Source organism: Nerophis ophidion, linkage group LG06 (assembly GCF_033978795.1).
Source record: "Nerophis ophidion isolate RoL-2023_Sa linkage group LG06, RoL_Noph_v1.0, whole genome shotgun sequence".
Classification (NCBI taxonomy): Eukaryota; Metazoa; Chordata; class Actinopteri; order Syngnathiformes; family Syngnathidae; genus Nerophis; species Nerophis ophidion.
Genome location: NC_084616.1, coordinates 26,130,052 through 26,148,222, shown reverse-complemented (window position 1 = coordinate 26,148,222; position 18,171 = coordinate 26,130,052). Strand labels below are relative to the sequence as shown.

General features: G+C 40.0%; 2 protein-coding genes across 2 annotated transcripts; one reads left to right on the top strand and one right to left on the bottom strand.

Moving 5' to 3' along the window:
* The first annotated feature begins 64 nt into the window (after positions 1–64).
* On the top strand, positions 65–9,537 carry lmod3 (leiomodin 3 (fetal)). Its single transcript, XM_061903210.1, has 3 exons — positions 65–542; positions 629–2,230; positions 7,680–9,537. Exons 1-3 carry the CDS (start codon positions 255–257, stop codon positions 7,725–7,727), a joined length of 1,938 nt encoding a protein of 645 aa, XP_061759194.1. The 5' UTR covers positions 65–254; the 3' UTR covers positions 7,728–9,537.
* On the bottom strand, positions 8,312–18,120 carry LOC133554439 (PRA1 family protein 3-like). The gene is made up of 3 exons (XM_061903212.1): positions 17,888–18,120; positions 15,721–15,938; positions 8,312–9,451 (listed from the first exon to the last, which is right to left on the bottom strand). The coding sequence occupies exons 1-3, from the start codon at positions 18,103–18,105 to the stop codon at positions 9,276–9,278; spliced, it is 612 nt and encodes a 203-aa protein (XP_061759196.1). The 5' UTR covers positions 18,106–18,120; the 3' UTR covers positions 8,312–9,275.
* Between the last annotated feature and the right edge of the window lie 51 nt (positions 18,121–18,171).

Sequence of the window (18,171 nt, the reverse complement as noted above, 5' to 3'; positions counted from 1 at the left end):
ATTTGCCTGAAGCAACTGCTATCCTAAAAGATGCCAATGGCCAACGGAGAGAGGGGTTGATAGCATGCCTTTCGCCCCCCTGCTTGTCCCAAAAATATCTCCCATCCACTTTGAGGCGTTTTAATTTTAGACTACACATGAAGAGCAAAGCAACTTTAGCTGCAGTTAGGGGCTTGCCAGTTTGCTCTGTCTGGTGTCGCTGTTCTGACATTCGTTTTGCCTTCTTTGATAACATTTGATTTGAGAGCACAAATATGTCCAACAATCGAGATACAGAGGATCTCAATGAGGAGGACATTGATGAGGATGAACTCCTGGCTATGCTTTCACCAGAGGAGCTTCAAGAGCTCGAGAGTGAAATGGATGTTATCATTGCGCCAGATGAGAGCGTTCCAGTTGGACAGAGGCAGAAGGACCAGACGGAAAAACCTCCGACTGGAAGTTTTGACCACAGGTCGTTGGTTGGCTACCTTTACTTGGAAAAAGAGTCCAAACGTATGCTTGAAGAAGAAAGAGTGCCTGCTACTCTGCTGCCCAGCGAGGTAAGAGAGCAGATACACACAGATTTAGAAACAATATCATAATGGATCTAGTTCTGATATTTGGTCTCCTTGCTTGTCTAAATCAGAGAACTTTGGAGAAGGAGGCAGAAGAGAAAGAAAAAGGAAACATTGTGGAAGATGGGCCCAACGAAGTGATTGAGAAGGTAATTGAGGAGAAAGTCGTAAATGGTACTGGAGGAGTAGACATAATAAAAGAAGTGATTGAGGAAACTGTTGAAGAGTTCAAAGGGAGCAATGAAAATGATACAGAGATCCATAAGAAAGACGGTGAAGTAGAGTTGAAGCCAGCTGTGAATGAGAATAAACATGAAAGTACAGAACCGCGGGCTGACAGGGACACAGAAAAGGAAACAGAAAGCCACAAAGATGAAACAACAGAAGTTAAAGAGGGAAGTAAAACGACAGACATTTCGCCTCCCATCAAGCTCCAAGATGATGCAAAGATGAATGAATCAATGGATGAACCCAAACAGAAAGAAGAGAAAAAAATTAATAAATTGAAAATTCCCAACCTGGCACTGAACAATATCAAAATGACGTCACGGCCTTCCGGAAATGAGACAAACTTGGAGTCGACGCTTGACAAGATCCGCAACAACAACCCCTCTGTCACAGAGGTGAACCTCAACAACATAGAAAACATTCCCAAAGAGATGCTCCTGGACTATGTTAACGCCTTGAAGAAGAACAAATATGTGAAAACCTTCAGCATCGCAAACACTGGGGTTGATGAAAACATTGCGTACAACCTGGCCAACATGCTACGCGAGAACCGCAGCATCACCACTCTGAACGTGGAGTCCAACTTCATAACAGGAAAGGGAATTGTGGCCATCATACGTTGCCTCCAATTTAATGAGACCCTCACTGAACTAAGATTTCACAACCAGAGGCACATGCTGGGTCACCATGCCGAGATGGAGATCTCACGTCTGCTCAAGGCCAACAACACCCTCCTGAAGATGGGATACCATTTTGAACTGCCAGGGCCAAGGATGGTGGTGACTAATCTCTTGACCAGGAACCTGGACCGCCAGAGGCAGTTGAGAAAGGAAGATCAAAAGCAACAGCGACTTAAGGAGCAGAGGGACGTCATGAAGATGTATGAGAGTAGTCTAAACCTGCCTCCAGGTTTACTAGAGATGCTGGGGTATATACCACCTCTAGAACTCTTGCAGAAGCATGGGTTTGTCACAACACCACCAACAACAACAACACCAAAACCAACACCAAAACTAACACCAAAACCAACACCAAAACCAACACCAAAACCAAAAGAACTGAACACCATCCCTCCTGTGGAAGAAGAGCCGGAGCCCAAGAAGCAGCTGAAACGCAACAGCATTCCCAAACAATCTAGTGCGGAACCGCAAAACCCACTGAAGGATGTCCAGCTGAAAAGAACTCCCAAGAAACGCAACCATTTTCTAGAGTTAGATCGAAGGGATGCCAGCAGATCAGATAGAGAAAGTTTCCAACTGAGGAAGACTACCAAAGTAAAGAACGCAGGCACACAAGGGATGTCAGATGAAAAAGCAAACCTGAGCGATGTGATAAAGACGTTGAAACCAGTTTCCCGCAGACGAGTGCCTCCAAAGGTTGATGAAACCCCACGCGATGCACTGCTCAATGAGATCAAGAAGAGTAACGTGGCTTGTCTTAAATCTGTGAGTATACAACTGTGCTTGGTAATTAATGGTCCAAATAAGTCTCGATGAGAGGACTTCAACATTTTCCGAACCAATCGGCTTCAAACTGACAGAAAGATGCAGCAGGGACCTTACCTTACCTATGTATCTTGTACACAATGTTTTCTTTTAAGTGAGACTGGCCTTTAAAGGATCTTGTTAAATGGTGGTTTCTGAGATGGAAGGTAGGCTTATCTCTCTTCTGCTTCTGTTTTTTGTCATGTTACAAAACCCAAAAAAATTCTGATCCAAACACTTAGACGTACACTAACTAGGCTTTGGGCCAAACACAAAGCTCTGTCGGACGTGCTTCATAATTGGTAAAGCAGAGATAGGGCTGGGTCGTCCTCATTAGAGGAACAGGTGAGTAGACTGATGCCCTTCTTGAAAGACCTTCTTAGCATGGCTGAATAGGCCCTAGTCTCCCATGTAAAAAGGATGTGAATTTGCGCAAATTTTCAGTTAACACATGGAAGACGCACACTCTGGGTGGAGCAACCCTTAAATATAGACGTTCCCACTCGCATTGGGTTTGCCTGTATCGCCCATCGACATAAGTATTTTGGCTCTTGCGCACTGCCAAGGTTGCAATAAACTCAGGGTCCCGGGGAACGTGAAACATTATATTGCACTTGAAGTTTGGATGCACATAATAAAATGATCAGAGACATTTCCAGAAAGCTTATCAAATCTATTCTAACCGCTTCAATTGAGACACCTGGAGACCTCCATTGAGATGAGGATTAAAGGGGCATAACGCTACTTTCAATGAACTATCAAAATGCAACATGCACATTGTTGTCTTGTCTGCTAGAGTGGAAGAGAAGAAGAGTGAAAATGGGGCCAAACGTATCGGTCGTGTTTGGACATTCAACTGGGAGTAACAGACTTTCACAACGATTTGATGCGGTCTGTGAGACCATAGCTTAACTATGCGACTACAGAAAATACATAGATAATTTAGTGTCTATCAACTGATTTCATTCATTCTGTTACAATTATTATCAATTGTGACAGCTGTCAAAGCTCACCCTCAAACATCACGGCAGAATTTTTAACATCACGAATAAAATCAGGGGCGTTATAACGAGTGAACCCAGGTTTCATCTACGGAATTACATCCAGACGGAAGTAGAGGCTGTTGCATGCAGACATGACATCACCATGGCGACAGACGTCCATCTGACAAGCGCATCTTGGATTGATACAACCTTTTCAAATATAAAGTTTTTATTAGTAGATTAGTAGAACTTTTATTAGTAGATTGCACAGTACCGTACATATTCCGTACAATGGACCACTAAATGGTAACACCTGGATAAGTTTTTCAACTTGTTAAAAAGCCTACTGAAATAAGATTTTCTTATTTAAACGGGGATAGTAGGTCCATTCTATGTGACATACTTGATCATTTCGCGATATTGCCGTATTTTTGCTGAAAGGATTTAGTAGAGAACATCGACGATAAAGTTTGCAACTTTTGGTCATCAATAAAAAAGCCTTGCCTTTACCGGAAGTCGCAGACGATGACGTCACCGGTGTGAGGGCTCCTCACGTCCTCAGATTGTTTATAATGGGAGCCTCCAACAAAAAGAGCTATTCGGATCGAGAAAACGACAATTTCCCCATTAATTTGAGCGAGGATGAAAGATTTGTGTCTGGGGATTTTGATAGCGAAGGACTAAAAGAAAAAAGTTTAAAAAAAAAAAGGCGATTGCATTGTGAGCGATTCAGATGTTTTTAGACACATTTACTAGGATAATTCTGGGAAATCCCTTATCTTTCTATTGTGTTGCTAGTGTTTTAGTGAGATTATATAGTACCTGATAGTCGGAGGGGTGTGGCCACGGGTGTCTTGATGCCAGTCTCTGAGGGAATTAGTCACGGCAGCAGCAGCATGACAGAAGTTCCGATGATCTACGGTAAGAGGCTACTTTTTACCACAATTTTCTCACCGAAACCTGCCGGTTGACAAGTGGTCGGGATCCATGTTCGCTTGACCGGTCTGATCCATAGTAAAGCTTCACCTCCGGGAATTTTAAACAAGGAAACACCGTGTGTTTGTGTGGCTAAAGGCTAAAGCTTCCCACCTCCATCTTTCTACTTTGACTTCTCCATTATTAATTGAACAAATTGCAAAAGATTCAGCAACACAGATCTCCAAAATACTGTGTACTTGCGCGATGAGAAGAGACGACTTTTAGCCGCTAGTGGTGCTGCGCTAATATATCCCCTCCAACTCGAGACGTCATGCGTACGCGTCATCATTCCGCGACGTTTTCTACAAGAAACTCCGCGGGAAATTTAAAATTGTAATTTAGTAAACTAAAAAGGCCGTATTGGCATGTGTTGCAATGTTAATATTTCATCATTGATATATAAACTATCAGACTGCGTGGTCGGTAATGGTGGGTTTCAGTAGGCCTTTAAGTCGGGATCCACGTTAATCAATTCATGGTAAACGAAAACGAAAGAATAAGACTTGATGTGTACATTGCTGACTGAAAGACATCCTCTACCTCAGTGGTCCCCAACCACCAGGCTCAATTGGTACCGGGCCGCAGAAGAATTTTTTATCATTATTTTTATTTTATTATTAAATTAACATAAAAAACACAAGATACATTTACAATTAGTGCACCGACCATAAAACCCTCCTTTTTTCATGACAAAAAAAAAGAAGAATAAAAGAACCCAATACGGGACAAATTATCAAGCGTTAACCGGTCCACAGCTACAAAAAGGTTGGGCACCACTGCTCTACCTACATAAATTACATAATGCTATTAGTAACATTCTTACCAACCCCAACATTTCCTGATCGAGTATTAGACATTTTTGGCTACCCAAACAATTGAACGTCAAGAGGTCAATCACCACACTGTAAACCCAAATAAATAAGCAGAACTCCAAAAAAGTGAGGCAATCAGTTGTCACATCTTTTTTGGTTTAATAAACTGAAATATTAGAGTATATCTGATCGTAAATATTTGGAGTTTATGTTGAAAGTACTTTTATATTATAATTAAATTAAACTTACCAATTAAGCCAAATCAAAAATGCTCCTCCTCGTGTCTGCTGCCTGAAGAGGAAGTGCACGCAAATGCTACAAAATAAAAACACTTCCTCTGTGCGTGTGTGTGTAATAATTTATATATACGTACACACAGAGAGTAATGACAATACAAATCTATAATGCGATTGATTCATTCTTAATTTGTTCTGTCAAAATAAGACACAATCATCTTTAATCCACCGAATTATAAGTAACTGTGAGGTAATTATTGACAAAAGGGCCTAGCGTGGAAGCTAGCGGGTAGCGAGCAGGAAAACAGAAGTCGTTACTTGTACAATGAAAACAAAACGGAAGCAGGGAACAAAAGACAGTAAGCTACAAACAGATACCGAAATATAGCTTACCGCTACGCTGCAATGACACGACACGAAACGACACGACAGGAGCGACAATACGGAAGTGACATCGACAATAATACAGCACTGACTGGATGGGAAGACAGGTCTAAATAGGAGCGGGCTGATTGACACCAGGTGTGGCCAGGTGCCAATCAGCCGCAGCTGAGGGGACACAGCACTCAGGGAGAAAGACAGGAAACAAACAAAATAAGAGCGCTGACAGGAACTAAAGACAGGAAATACTACATACACACAGGTAAAACTAAAACACAAACAAACTGTCAGGGGCAAGCCAGACACCGACTGTACAATGAACGTGCTGTCAATAGGAAAAATACAGTACCTATCACTTTTTTGCTTAACTTTACTATTCAATGAAAGGCATTTCCCATAACATTTCTGTATTATTATAACTGTTATAATCTCAGGAAGGTGAGCTACAAAGCGTTTTAACCTTGTTATACCAGCTATAATCTCAGTAAGGTGAGTTAAAAAGCATTTTAACGTTGTGGTGACCAGACATTTCCCCTTTTTGTAGCACATAAAAAGGATCTCGTTGGCATTTTTTCATGATTCCAGAAACTCAGTCGGCACATACTGCACTACTACTCCTGTTTTGACTTGGGGTTCTCTTTAAAATCTCACATTCCTGCAGTTACATTGGCAAATCTCAACAGTCTATAGTCATTAGACAATATTTGTTATTTGGTCGGATGTTGAATAATAAATGTAGTTTTATTAATCTCTGAAGCAAAAAAAAATTCTTTTGTGGAAAAATTAGAATAGAAATACAAAGTATCACTGTCGTCTGATGTTTTGCCATTGTTGTATTGTTAAAGGCCATCGGTAGCATCCGGAAAGTATTCATTATTTCCACATTTTATTATCTTACAGCCTTATTCCAAAATGGAATACATTCATTTTGTTCTCAAAACTCTAAAGACAATAACCCGTAATGTGAAAAGTTTTTATATTTATTTTGCAAATTTATCACAAATAAAAGAAAATTAAAAAAACATATGTCCATACGTATTCACAGCATTTGCACAATACTCTGTCGATGCACCTTTGGTACCAATGATTTTCACACACACGAGGTGTGGCGAAATTATTATCTGCGTTTGACCCATCACCCTTGATCACCCACTGGGAGGTGAAGGGAGCAGTGAGCAGCAGCGGTGGGTGGCCACGCCCAGGAATCATTTTTGGTGATTTAACCCCCAATTCCAACCCTTGATGCTGAGTGTCAAGCAGGGAGGTAATGAGTCCCATTTTTTTTATAGTCTTTGGTATGACTCGGCCGGGGTTTGAACTCACAACCTAACAATCTCAGGGCGAACACTCCAACAGACTTGAGGCTGTAATCGCTGCCAAAGATGCATCAACAAAGTAAATGTTGTGAATACTGGACACCATCCATCCATTCATTTTTTACCGCTTGTCCCTTTCGGAGTCGCAGGGGGTGCTGTAGTCTATCTCAGCTGCATTTTGGCAGAAGGCGAGGTACAACCTGGACAAGTCGACACCACTGTACTCATGTACAAATATTAAAAAAAAAAAAAACTTTAATACATTTGCAATATTTGAAAAAAAATACACTTTTCAAATTGTCATTATGGGGTATTTTCTGTACAAGTATGAAGACAAAAATAAATGTATACAATTTTGGAATAACAAAATGTGGAACAAGTGAATTGGTGTGAATACTTTCGGGGTGCACAGTATACTAAAGTTGTAATGATGAAAGTTACTCAGAAGTAATGCAGACATAAATGATGTAATTAGTAATGTAAAACATACTACAATTGGAAAGTAAATTAGCCAACATTGGGCAAAGAGCGCAAGACAAATTTCAAGTGCAGCATAGCATTAAAGTTAAAATCGTTCAATTAAAACCATCTTGATATTTACTGAAATGAAGGAATCTATTTTTGTTGTCATGCGAGTGCCTTTCGAAGTGTGTGAAATAAACGCCAAATGAATGTTGATGCATACATTTCTTTGTTAATTGCAGGTGCCGCTCCCTAAAGCCTTGGAATCAAGTGAAACAAGTCTCTTCTGAGCCTGCGATTTTATCATCTTGCATGTTTGTACTGTACTTCAACATACTACTTTGGAAATGAACTGTACACACAGTGATAGGAAACCACATGTTGATCACCTATTCAACATATAGTTGTCCTTCCACTGCGGTGGTTGACTAAGCACAGTATGTTGGATGTATGTTTTGGATGAAAATGCATCATAGCTCTTATCTGTGCTTCTAAAGAAGAGTATGTGTATTTTAGAGTGCTTTATGCTTATGTTCCACACCTTTTGCTACAGTAAGTTTGAGTATATTATATGTTGTCACCTTTTTAAACTAATGGTGTAAGTTAAAAACATTATTTCAGCCCTTATAAGATAATGATTTGTCTTAAGTTTTCAATTTCAAAACAATTTCACATTGGACTGTAAATAAATTTGACATATCTCTAAAAAAAATTGCATCATTCACCCTATTGTTAAAAGGCTGCATACAATTCTGGAGTGAATCTTTGGTCAATCGTCTATTATTAAATTAAAAATGATGTTTTGTGATCCAACAAGACTGCCATACAACTGTAACATCAACTACGATATGTACATAAGAAAAACAAAACAGCATGAATTTAGTCAACTTTATTAATAGCTTAGGATACACAGCGATTGGTGACTGAAAACGTCCCATAAAACATAAGAGGACATAAAACATATGATAGCATCCATCGAGTCCAACTCTCTGAACTGCCTTCATGCACAAATTGTGTCGCTGTGCAAGGAAGGTTTAAGGGAACATGTCGTCAGTTAAAAAAAGAACAGATGGAGTGCCGTGTCTTTTCCAGATACAGGTTGGTTGATTGATACCATGGACAACAGATATTGACAAAACAAAAGAGGATATTTCTGTTAAATTCATGATTTTGTTCATCCCTCAAGTCGTTACAAATATAATACACACCAACACCAAACTTATACAAATTATGGTAGGATAAAGCGAAAAGTGCCATTCCTTTTCAATTGCATAGCAGCGTTCAGAGGCGATTTGCTCAGGCTCGCCTGTGCTTTCAGCACATGGTCACACTGTGTGAACATTTATTCTATTTATATTCCGGATTATAGTGAGAACACATGTCCACCAGAAGCACACTGGTATTGGATCAGTTTTCATATGGTTTCTGGAGTGACAAGATTGAAGTTTTGCTGTTAAGAAAAGCTGTGGATTATACTTATTTTTTTTACATGCTTCAGAAATAAAAGCTTGATGCATAATGAGAGAGCAAGGTAAAGGCATCGGATTTATTTTCAACGAAACACACGTTAGCCTAATAATTGCATTGGAGATGCTTTAGATATTCAACAAAGTGCAATGTCAGCAGGGGGTGTAATGAATGTGGGGACTTTTAAACATGGTCAACATGGGAATGCTGAGTGTTCATGTTAAATAACTTTGGTGCTTTTTGTCTTTCAATTGTTATTTATACAAAGCACCTGTTCTAGGGAGTGTTTGTATAAAGATAGGACTTCTACGCTCTCTAGTCTTAGGGTGAATGACATTGAAGACAGTAACACATGAACAGATTTTTTCTTGCTAATCTTTCAGTTTGCTCTCAATGAAATCCTGAATCTTGTTAACTTTTTCCTCCTGCTGATCGAGCAGATTCATGATGATGCCCATAGGACTCTTCTTCAACCCGGCGCCTTCCATGGTGTTCTCCAGTCGGTTCTTCATGTTGCGCAGTCTCAGGGAGGCGTGGATGAGGACGACTTCACAGCAACACCGGGAAATAACATATTTTACATTATATTTAGATCACTGGAAATAAAATGTGACACTGAGAGAGACAAACAGATGCAGGTGTTGGTCTATGAGGCAGATACTGAAAGCATGACATCAGTCGATAAATGTGGCTGCGTCTACATCAACAAACCATAGTGATCTGTAAACACAAGCGCCAGTGGGCTGGCCCCCCGGGAAAGTGACCACGCTGCCTCCGCCACCATGCAAAAGCTTTTGTTGCAACATTCAAAAGTCACTAACAACTGTCTGAACACATGTGCAAGTGTTACTGTATGTGTTGTTCTCACTGAGCAGTGAGTCACTCGGACACTTTGAAAACTTTTTTAGCCACAAGAAAATCTCAGTTATGCTTCCGCGTGTGACTCATCGCACCCTTCGATGAGAACACGAACAAGTCAGCATTGGCAAACTTCACTTGACAAAGACAAATACTATGTGAAAGTAATTACAAACAATAGACTTGGACTGTACTTTTTTCAATGGACGTAAAGGCTACACTCGGGATGTCCCAATCAAGGTTTTTATGCCGCTGATTCCGATCATCCAATTAGGGCTGGGCCATATGGACGAAAAAGTATATGTTGATATATTTTTACTTAAACTTGATATTCGATATATATCTATATATACTTTCCGGTGAAAGTATACATATAAAGATATTCATTTTTGAGTGAGATTCAGTGAAATTTAACTGAATGACAACTGTATTGTAAACACTTTTATTAACCAGTTACTCAAGATGGGGTATTAACAGCTCAGAAAAAAAAACTGTTTAAGGAACACAGAATTACAAACCCCGTTTCCATGAGTTGGGAAATTGTGTTAGATGTAAATATAAACGGAATACAATGATTTGCAAATCCTTTTCAACCCATATTCAGTTGAATGCACCACAAATACAACATATTTGATGTTCAAACTCATTAACTTTATTTTTTTTTGCAAATAATAATTAACTTAGAATTTCATGGCTGCAACATGTGCCAAAGTAGTTGGGAAAGGGCATGTTCACCACTGTGTTACATCACCTTTTCTCTTGACAACACTGAGGAACTGAGGAAACTAATTGTTAAAGCTTTGAAAGTTGAATTCTTTCTCATTCTTGTTTAATGTAGAGCTTAAGTCGTTCAACAGTCCGGGGTCTCCGCTGTCGTATTTGACGCTTCATAATGCGCCACACTTTTTGATGGGAGACAGGTCTTGACTGCAGGCGGGTCAGGAACGAACCCGCACACTTTTACTACCAAACCACGCTGTTGTAAAACGTGGCTTGGCATTGTCTTGCTGAAATAAACAGGGGCATCCATGATAACGTTGCTTGGATGAAAACATATGTTGCTCCAAAACCTGTATGGACCATTCAGCATTAATGGTGCCTTCACTGATGTGTAATTTACCTATGCCTTGGGCACTAATGCACCCCCATACCATCACAGATGCTGGCTTTTGAACTTTGTGCCTATAACAATCCGGATGGTTATTTTTCTCTTTGTTCCGGAGGACACCACGTCCACAGTTTCCGAATATATTTTGAAATGTGGACTCGTCAGACCACAGAACACTTTTCCACTTTGCATCAGTCCATCTTAGATGAGCTCGGGCCCAGCGAAGCCGGCGGCGTTCCTTCGTGTTGTTGATAAATTGGTTTAGCTTTGCATAGCATAATTTTAACTTGCACTTACAGATGTAGCAACCAACTGTAGTTACTGACAGTGGTTTTATGAAGTGTTCCTGAGCCCATGTGGTGATATCCTTTACACACTGATGTTGGTTTTTGATGCAGTACCGCCTGAGGGGCCAAAGGTTCGTAATATCATCGCTTACATGCAGTGATTTCTCCAGATTCTCTGAACCTTTTTATTTTACGGACCGTAGATGGTAAAATACCTAAATTCCTTGCAATAACTCGTTGAGAAATGGTGTTCTAAAACTGTTCGACAATTTGCTTACAAATTGGTGACCCTCACACCATCCTTGTTTGTGAATTACTTAGCATTTAATGGAAGCTACTTTTATACCCAATCATGGTACCCACCTGTTCCTAATTAGTCTGCACACCTGCGGGATGTTCCAAATAAGGGTTTGACGAGCATTTCTCAACTTAATTACTATTTATTGCCACCTTTCCCAGTTTCTTTGTCACGTGTTGCTGGCATCAAATTCTAAAGTTAATGATTATTTGCAAAAAAAAAAAATTATCAGTTTGAACATCAAATATGTTGTCTTTGTAACATATTCAACAGAATATGGGTTGAATATGATTTGCAAATCATAGTATTCAGTTTATATTTACATCTAACACAATTTCCCAACTCATATGGAATTGGGGTTTGTACATAACATAAATAAAATGAACTATCAATGATCTTCCTCACTTCAGCGTACATTTTTGGCAGCATTTCTCATGTTTTATCCAAATGCATACATTTGTGCAAATGTAGCCAAGTAGACGCATTGTGGGTTTCCTGGACTTCATCTACATCGCTAAAAGAAAAATCTAAAGAAGATAATCCCTCTGCCATCTTCCACTTGAATATTCCCTCTTCTCTTCTACAACTTTCTTGTTGTCATTTGGGATGACTGTTGTAATTTCCCTTCCTGGTTCCATGACCCGCCCTAACTCGCCTCTGATTGGCCTAATCTCAACCAATCGTGACTCTTCATAGTAAACAACCAACCAATCATAGATGTTCTTATACGTGCAAGCACGTCTTGGAAGGGGAGGAATTTAATAGCCCATAGGCTATTAAATAGGTGAGGGAGTGAGAAGCGGGGGAGAACAAGAAACAAAACAAATAAGCCATGTTTGGTCATTTTAACGTGAAATAAATTATATCGATATTACGATATTTTCTTAATTCATATCTTGTTTAAAAATATATCGATATATCTTGCAAACTTGATGTATTGCCCAGCCCTACATCAGATCATATGTGTTAACTGTAAATTCTTCAAATTATGTATGCCGATTGGTCCATCCATCCATCCATTTCCTACCGCTTGTCCCTTTCAGGGTCGCGGGGGGTGCTGGATCCTATCTCAGCTTCAATTGGGCGGAAGGCAGCGTACACCCTGGACAAGTTGCCACCTCCTCGCAGGGCCAACACAGATAGACAGACAACATTCAGACTCACATTCACACCCTAGGGCCAATATAGTGTTGCCAATCACCCTAGTCCCAGGTGCATGTCTTTCGAGGTGGGATGAAACCAGAGTACTCGGAGGGAACCCACACAGTCACGGAGAGACAAACTCCACACAGAAAGATCCCGAGCGCAGGATTGAAACCAGGACGTTCGTATTGTGAGGCAGACGCAGTGGTATTAACATTTTAACAATATCCACACAATTATTGAACTAATTCCTGATTCTCTTTTATTACCGTATTTTTCCCGATTATAAGTCGCTCCGGAGTATAAGTCGCACCGGCCGAAAATGCATAATAAAGAAGGAAAAAAACATATATATCGCACTAGAGTATAAATCCCCTTTTTTGGGGACATTTATTTGATAAAATCCAACACCAAGAAAAGACATTTCGGCAATATTTTATTGGTTGACGTGTGTGTGAGACACACACGTGATTGCTGATATACGCCTATTCTCTTATGTGATTGAGATAAATAATATTATTTGATATTTTACGGTAATGTGTTAATAATTTCACACATAAGTCGCTCCACAGTGTAAGTCGCACCCCCGGCCAAACTATGAAAAAAACTGTGATTTATAATCCGAAAAATACGGTACACGCAATTGTTTGATTAAAACAAAGTCTATAGTCCACAATATCCATCCATTTTCTACCGCTTATTCCCTTTGGGGTGGCGGGGGGCGCTGGTGCCTATCTCAGCTACAATCGGACGGAAGGCGCTGTCCACCCTGGACAAGTCGTCACCTCCTCGCAGGGCCAAGACTAGGGAACCCCCGCAGTCACGGAGAGACAAACTCAACACAGAAAGATCCCGAGCGCAGGATTGAAGCCAGGACCTTCATATTGTGAGGCAGACGCAGTGGTATTCAGATTTTAACAATATCGACACAAATATTGAACTAATTCCTTATTCTCTTTTATTACATACAATTGTTTGATTAAAACAAAGTCTATAATAAACAATAACTAAGCAAGAACTTCTAACTACTATTTATTTAAATACCCATGGTTTTTCCTTTAAAGTCCTTCTGTGTCAAGGGAATCATAGTCTGAGTTTGTAAACATTAACAAAAAAAGATTTAGAGAAAATAAAAAATATTGTCTTAATCGCTCTAGTATCGATCATATACTGGTATTTCCCTTGGTATCGACACCACCAATTTATGGATCAATCCACCCTCCTCTTACGTGTCGTGTATTGACTGTGACAATGCTGACACACCAACAGTTGCTGTTATAGTATCCTCTCTTTGACTCTAATTTGGTTCATTTACTAATAACTGCTTACTTTTTGTTGCAAAGCGATTCCATTGCCACTTTTTAAAGTTTACTAAGCACTTATTTCTTGGTGGTTTGCTTAATTATTATCATGCCTGCACTTGGCTTGCTCTCGGTATGTAACATGTTTAGCCTTGTCATCCAGTGATGTTAAGACTTGATAATGATACTTTAAATACAGGAAATCCAGTTTATTTGCCAAAATGAAGGTGATTATGATTAGCTTAAAGAAGAACGGCATTTGTTTTGCAATTCTGCCTATCGCTCACAGTTCTTATGAGAGACAAGAAGACAAAAGGTGTTTTTTTTGCATTCTAACAAGTAAAAATCAGCTCGTTTTAGGTGGCTAGCAATGCAGCTAATGAGAGCAATCAATTCTACCTCTAAATAACTTTAAAAACGCATTAAAAAAACACCAACAATAATTAATTGACATTTGTAACCTGTATAATAACCAAGCTGTAACGATATTGTTAATTGTAAGAGTGAACACTGAGCATTTTCCAACCTAATAACACATCGGCATGCTCTGATAGCCATAAAAGTTAACAATGGCAAGAAATAAGCTTGTTTCTACGTCAGCACCCAAATCGCGTTTTAGTTTGTAACGCACAACACAAAGCATTAAGACACCAATTTGTACTGAATGAAAAACATGAACCATCATATTACAGTATTTGTAAAGTATTAGCCCACATTTCATTTTTTGTTCGTACACAGCTAGTTTGACTGTAGTTGTAATAACTCGCACGACGTGCTGTGTGTATAATGATCAATATTAAAGTGACTCACTCGATGGACAGTTGTGCGTTTGGTCTAACTGGGCGGAAACATTTTTTCCCGGTTTATTTAGGGTAAGCACTCCATTTATGTCGAAAAAGCTTGCCTCTAAGTTCAACATTTACAGCGTCAACGTCACCCGACCTAAGTCTGCTGGCTTCCGTCTACTCCAACGTTAAACCCTTCCTTTGAGCTCGCTTTTAGAAGCAGTAGTCCATCCTCTGTATATTCAGCTGTAAAAAGATAAGGTTGAAAATCCTTATTTGTCCAAAAATAGTCGTCTTTGCTGTCTGTTACTTAGTTTGCCATAGTTAAAAAACTCTTGCGTTTGTTTCCGAAAGTAGGAACACACATTTGTTGCCGGAAGTCCAAAGTGCGCTGCGATGGAAATGGAAATCAGTTCAAGCAAGGCTTAAAATGATCAAATTACGGTAAATATTGAACATAATACATATTGTTATGAACGTGTCGGTTACTACTTTGTATATAGACTTGCATGCAGTGTGTACATAAAATGTTGAGGAGGGTTTTAAAGTTTTTTTAGAGGGCTATGAAGGCTACGACGGTGACTCCCTTTAGCTGCATCTTGCAAACATTTTTTTAACCAGCCTGGGATTGTTAGTTGCATCATTTTATACCATTCCGCTTTTGTCACCATATCATTACCACCTAACTGCTGAAGTACTGTATTCTGTTCCTCACACAGCAAAAAGTTAAGAGTTTCAAAAAACATCCATTCATCCATTTTATACTGCTTGTCCCTCCTGGGTTTGCTGTGGTGGCTGGAGCCTATCCCAGCTGCATTCGGGCAGAAGGTGGGATACACCCTGGACAAGTCGCCACCTCATCACAGGGCCAACAAAGACAAACAGCATTCACACTCACATTTACACATTAGGGTCAACATTGTAGCATAAATAAACTGACTGAAATACATTTCACTTACTGGGGCACAGAATTTATATAACAAAGACTGTCCAAGTGGAACAAAAAAACGCTACAAAACTTGATGTTCAGACTTACGCAGTAAAGGGAAGGTGATTCCGAAGATGAAGACCATGACGCCGCCGCACAGCGACAGCACGAAGTAACTGGCGACCATGACACATACGACAAACAAAGTGGGGTTCTTCCTTTTGAAGTTCTTGATCATTGCTTGATTCTCCCCAGCCCACACTGAACCCATGAACACCAGGATCACCACAGTTCCTCCCAGGAACAAGCCCAAAGGGTTCAGAAATCTGCAAAGAACAACAAGAAATTATATTTTAAGTGTCTACCATATTATTTTATTGGAAAAAAAATCTGATTAATTAAATGCACAATCCAAATCCACTCTTCATTAGGTCAGGGTTATTTAAAATAAAAGACGTTGTAGAATTGCATACTCTATTAGTGATGTTCAAAGCTAGAAATAAAGTTCTTCCGAAAGACTTACAAAAAGTTATTTGTGTTCACGTCTGAAGATGACAATGAGCGTGAACAAACTTGAAACAAATGTGCTTGTCTGTTGCAGGTTTGAAAGCATGGAATTATTTAAAGAAAGACTTAAAAGTTGCAAGAATATTTATGAATTTAAAAAGAGTTAAACAAAAAAAGACAACTGGCATTATATCATTATATCAAACTGATTTTTGATTTTGATTGGACGTGTCATTGTGAAAATGCGATCCATCCATCTTCTTCCGCTTATTTAAAGTCGGGTCGCGGGGGCAGCAGCCTAAGCAGGGAAGCCCAGACTTCCCTCTCCCCAGCCACTTCGTCTAGCTCTTCCCGGGGGATCCCGAGGCTTTCCCAGGCCATCCGGGAGACATAGTCTTCCCAACGTGTCCTGGGTCCTCCCCGTGGCCTCCTATTGGTTGGACGTGCCCTAAACACCTCCCTAGGGAGGCGTTCGGGTGGCATCCTGACCAGATGCCCGAACCACCTCATCTGGCTCCTCTCGATGTGGAGGAGCAGCGGCTTTACTTTGAGTTCCTCCCGGATGGCAGAGCTTCTCACCCTATCGCTAAGCGAGAGCACTGCCACACGGCGGAGAAAATGTGAAAATGCTTAAACGAAAATAAAAAAGTATGTTGGAGCCTGGGTGTTGGTTGGAGGGAACAGCGACAAAGTCATCGAAAATAATTTGTGTTAAAAAAGAGGGCAGATAAATATAAGAATAATAGGTAACACCTTAGTTTAGGGAACATACACCATTAATTAGTTTCTTATTAAAGTGACAAAGACTTAATTTAGAGCTATTTGGACACTGGGAACCATATAAGGGTTAGGGTTAGGGTTACTAATAAGCAATAATTCTGAGGTTATTGAGAGAACACACTTAGTTAATGGCTTACTAGTCGCATACTAAGGCCATAGATAGATAGTACTTTATTTATTCCTTCAGGAAAATTAAAATTTTCAGCCCAATCCCATTCAAGATCAGACAAACATTACAGGGAGACAGAACAGGATCGCTGACGGGTCTGCCGGCTTCCAGCGCCCCTTACAAAAAAGGTGATATACAGGTGCAGATTAAGGCAATAATAAGTACTTAATAATGACTAATTAAGAGCCAACATGTTACTAATTTGCATGTTAATAAGCAACTAATTCATGGTGAATATGTGTTCCCCATACTAAAATGTTACCAAATATTATTCTTCCATATGCTCCTTTCAGATCATGGATATGTATAAGAAACAAAAAAAAACAATGAAAGTGTGAGCTGTATGTGGCTTGTATATCTGCATTTTCATGAAAGGAATAAGAAGAAATGATGATGATGATGATTAACATTCTGTGTTTTTTTTTTAATAACATCAATGGTGGGATCATTTAAAATGATGTTAATGTGCCCCCTAGTGGCTGTGGCGACACATACTACACAATCTGAATCTGAAATAATAATAAAATATAATTAAATAATGGCAGAGCTCGACTCGTCCTTCTACAAACAATAAGGCTGTCGCATTGAACCATTGAGCTAAATGACAATTACAGTGTAGATTCTGACGTCATTGTGGAAGTTTGACTCCCAGCATGCATATGATAACAGCGCACACACACACAAAAAAAATGAATTTACTGTAGTTTGAATTGAGTACAATATGAGACATGAGGCACAACAGCCGCTGCAAGAATAGAAAGTGAGTCACGCTGGGTGTGGATGGAAAGTATGCAGCGCTAACTAGACAGGAGTACTAACCCAACGATGAGGAACACCACCAACGCCGCGGCGAAGTAGTTGGTCTGGTAATACATTAAATTGCTGATCATCCTGTTGTTCCATTTAGAAACGTCTCCAAAATCTGGTTTGGCGAAGCGTTCCATTCCGGGGAAGAAGTCCCCCCACGGTCTGAGTGGCGCTAGCTCCATATTGGCCGCCATGACTTCAATGCGTAGCTGGGCACCGACACTGCGCATGCGTCAGCCTGCTCGCCCGCTGCTATGTTGCTGAGTGACAGATCAGCTGGTCACACCCGCCCTCCT